General features: G+C 41.3%; 1 protein-coding gene across 3 annotated transcripts in view; it reads right to left on the bottom strand.

The window, feature by feature from the left end:
• Positions 1-235: 235 nt before the first annotated feature.
• LOC107269644 (zinc finger CCCH domain-containing protein 11A) overlaps positions 236-3,865 on the bottom strand; it is an 11,202-nt gene continuing 7,572 nt past the window's right edge. For all 3 annotated transcript variants that reach the window (XM_015743749.2, XM_015743747.2, XM_015743748.2), the window contains exon 6: positions 236-2,067. In XM_015743749.2, coding sequence (XP_015599235.1) covers positions 1,133-2,067 — 935 coding nt within the window. In that variant the 3' untranslated portion in view covers positions 236-1,132. The remainder of the gene's footprint in view (positions 2,068-3,865) is intronic.

Genomic DNA, 3,865 nt, shown 5'->3' with positions numbered 1-3,865 from the left:
AACCTTTTACCAATAATCCAAAACCTATAGCATTAAAATAAAATGCATAAGACAAACTTTGAGTCTATTGAAAAGATGAATTAACGTTTATGTTATTTATTTAACCAATCATGCATAATTACATAAATAACAAAGTCCACTTACCGTTATGCCTCATGAGAAACTTTTGTTCTTGAATAACGTAATAGCATAATGAAATAGAATAATGACATAACATACATAACAAAGAAGTAGGTTCCTCTTGATTTTTTTTGCAAATGTAACAATCGTATATTCTTGCTAGAAGTCATTTTGTACAGTGAATTTCATTATACGTTATCATCTAATGTAGGTACTCGTTAGAAACTTCAAATTCCGTCGAAATGTTGTCGCAAACATGAAAAACAGTGGAAACGAGAAGAAATATTTTTCAAGAGTAAAATCAACTCGAAACGTCTATAGTTATTTAAGCAGTACCGATAAAACAAAAAGAAAGGTCATAGCACCTAAATCGTCTGTGATGTGATTCCTTTAAGGACTAGTAACTAATGAATGAGTGTTATTTAGCGATCATGAAAATTATCTAATGACGTTAAATCAATGTCCTTGGCATCATGGACTGAACAATAATATCTCAAGAAGAATTAATAATTGTATATCATGATTTATCGAGGAAAATCAACGATTCCTCCGAGTCTATGGAAACCAAACCGGCCAACGAGGTTGGACAAACGCGGCATATAAAAAGAAAAAAAGGCTACGTCCACAATGAGTTCTACGTACATCGACTATTAAGGTATGTAATTATCTTCTACAAAGCCAGTACGAGGATCGAGAGTCGTAGAAGTCGAGGAGCGAAACACGATGAGACACACAGTGTTCCGAATAATCGACGAAGAAGTGTAACCATCGTAGATGTACCATTGACATTCTTGTATCTTCGGCTAATAAGGGCGCAATTGATATAACTAATATTACATAATCGTAACAACATACGGAATAAAAAGATACCGATTTAAAATTTGAATAAATCCGCAGTAAAATTCGAGAGCTAACACGACCAAAAGTATTATTCGGTTAATCACGTGTCAGAGCAGCCTATTCAAATTTACCGCTTAATTAAGTACCAAATACTCTCTACATTGACAAGACCTCAGATCATTCTCTTATCCGTAAGCAGCGCATCTATGTCTTTTAATATATCCTCGGAGGTCGTGTCAAGCATCAGATAATCCTCGTCATTCGCTTGCAAGAGACTGTCGCAAATGTGTTCCTTATCATCCATCCGCGCATCGCCACTTTCTACGGGTTTCAAATCGGTGGATCTCTTATCGTCTGTACTACTGTCACAAAGCCTGACCTCGACAGATCTGGAGGCCTTCTCGTCCAATCTACACGCAACATCAGCAGATACATCCATCTGTATATCATCCTGATCATCATTGAGCATGTCATTGCTTTTATTAGGACAGTCATTACTCTTGTTGCTGAGGTTCATAAAACGATCTCTACGCGTTAGCTTTTTAGGCGAGCGACGCAGTCTAACCGGAGGTACCTTAAGGCTACCAGACTCCACGGAGATAGCCTTGGACTCAAAAGGCTCATCCTGACTGCTGGCAGGTTCAAGAGCTGTTTCCTGTTTACTCATAGTCGGTTGAGCCACCATCCTGGAGGCGCGTAATTCAGCCAAGGTCTTGATTGCAATATTAAGAGACTCTCCGGATGTGATGACCTCAGCCATCTCGTCTGGTGTCTTTAATTTCCTGTTTCCATCCTGGTCAATAGCCTGTCTTTTCCTACGTCGTATCTCGTCCAGACTGAGTACCTTGAAATCCAAGTCTGACGATGATTCGGTCTTCCTGACCCGGTCCAGCTGGTCTTTGGAGTAAAGGCATATGGTTCTCCTGGTGCGTGACGTTTTCTTGCATTTTCCACCGCCGACGTCGCCCAGGTAGTCGTCAGGCTCGTAGGAGTAGTAGGCAGCACTCTCAGCTTGTATCTCCTCCAGTCTGATCTCCTCGTATGTCTTACAATAGGGCACACGCGTGTGTGGCTTTATCGGCGAAGGTACACTTTCATTGTCAGACTCTGGAAGAACAGACACGTAAAGTAAAATCGAGAGCCGATTAGGTTTTTTTTTATTGGATTTGATTTTTGTTTGTTTATCTTTGCTTTTACTATTTTCATTCTCATTTTTTCATTAATCCTGGCGGAGTGACGCTCTCGCAGAATGGCCAGAAGCCATAACAGAGTCCATCCTTTCATTATCCCAGTCCTTTCTCGACTTCATTCCCTCTCTCCGCTCTTCCTCGTCACTCCATTGTTATTTTACTTTATATCCTCCCCCATATTTATTCATAGTTCATCATTCTCTCCCGCATTCGACCCCTCTCACGCTCATGCCCCCCCCCCCAACCCCCTGCATACATCACTACATGTAATCGTTAGTCTCCCTCTCGTTTTTTCCTTATGTCATTGGAATTTGTTCTTTCCGTCGCTGTAAAAAAATTTGACTATACGTCACACCCCTCTAAGCGGAAGTCCCATGAATTGAAGAGGCGGAAATGAAGGGAGCAATCGTCGTAATCAACAGTAAGTGTCGGTGAAGATCCGTTATTTCACTGTCCAGGATATATTTAACGTAGTTTGCCTCCAATCTTTTGTTACTTTCTCAGCGCCTAGCTGCGTCCCAAAGCGTTCCACTTGTATCCTCTGTAATTTCCTCTCTACGTCTCTCGTGCGGTGCGGTGCGGATTTCCTCCATGCGAGACGCTGCTGTTCGCGCTGTGTGTCACAATTTACTACATGCGGTGCCGTATGTTTCGGAATGTTTAGAAGGTGCGTATAAGTCGTAAGCGTTTTTTTTTTCAATTTTTCAGCCTTTTCTTTTTTGTCCGTCTCTCTCTCTCTCTTTCCGGTCACTCACGCTCTCTCGCAAAGTTATCTATACCTCTTTTCATTTTCAGTGTCATCGTCTAATGCGCTTCTCAATAATCTTTAAGGATAATATATATATATATATGCAGCTGAGCGAATCGTTAACAGAGGGCCAAGTAAAATCCGCGTCCAAGGAACAAGAAGAAGAGACACTTCCTTCCATGTGCACCTGACACTGACCTAGCCTTACGTCTACGCGCAGTGCGACTGGCGGTATATCACGTGTCCACTTCACGAAGTGGCCGATATAAATGCCCGCTCTCCGCGAAAATACAGATGAGACCAACAAACAAGTACGGAGAGTAAAGACCCGGGCGACGTGCCCAAACAAACAACAACGATCAACGGGCACAGATGGTCACGCAACACTCGTTGCATCAAAGAGACATTCGAGGTATGAAGTTTATTGAAATTCAAAGGATATCATTTTTGTGTTGTATACTGGTTTCATTTTTTTTCTTTTCTTATTTCACTTTTTCTTTTTTTTTTTGGTTCCATTAAAAGCATTAATTTCATCGCTTACATCAATCATATAATAATGTTCTTGCGTTATTGTATTAATTCTCTCTCTTATAGCAGAAGTGGCTGCGTTCACGAGCCGACGTACTGGCAATTGCAATTCGGCACAGGGTCACCAAAAAGAGAGAGACAGAAGAAACGGTAGAGGCCCGAGACATAAAAAAAAAATATGAAAAATACAAGAAGACAGAGACCCAAGAAGATCGAGATACGCGAAAATGACAGATTAAAAGAAATAAGATAATATGTTACGAAATTCAACATTTTTCCCGGGATGTTCACTCTGACCAAGGACAAACAAATTTTTGCGCTACTGTCGCAGTTGCCGATGCCCGGCTCGTGACGCGGTATATTTAAATGTCGTGTCCCAGCGAACGGCTGTAACGACGTAATTAATGTTTCATTGTAGGGGGGGGGGGGGGGGGAAAAA

The sequence above is a fragment of the Cephus cinctus genome, unplaced genomic scaffold (genome assembly GCF_000341935.2).
Source record: "Cephus cinctus unplaced genomic scaffold, Ccin1 Ccin1_scaffold0682, whole genome shotgun sequence".
Lineage (NCBI taxonomy): Eukaryota > Metazoa > Arthropoda > Insecta > Hymenoptera > Cephidae > Cephus > Cephus cinctus.
Note: the sequence above shows the minus strand (reverse complement) of the source record. Positions and strands in the feature narration are given on the sequence as shown.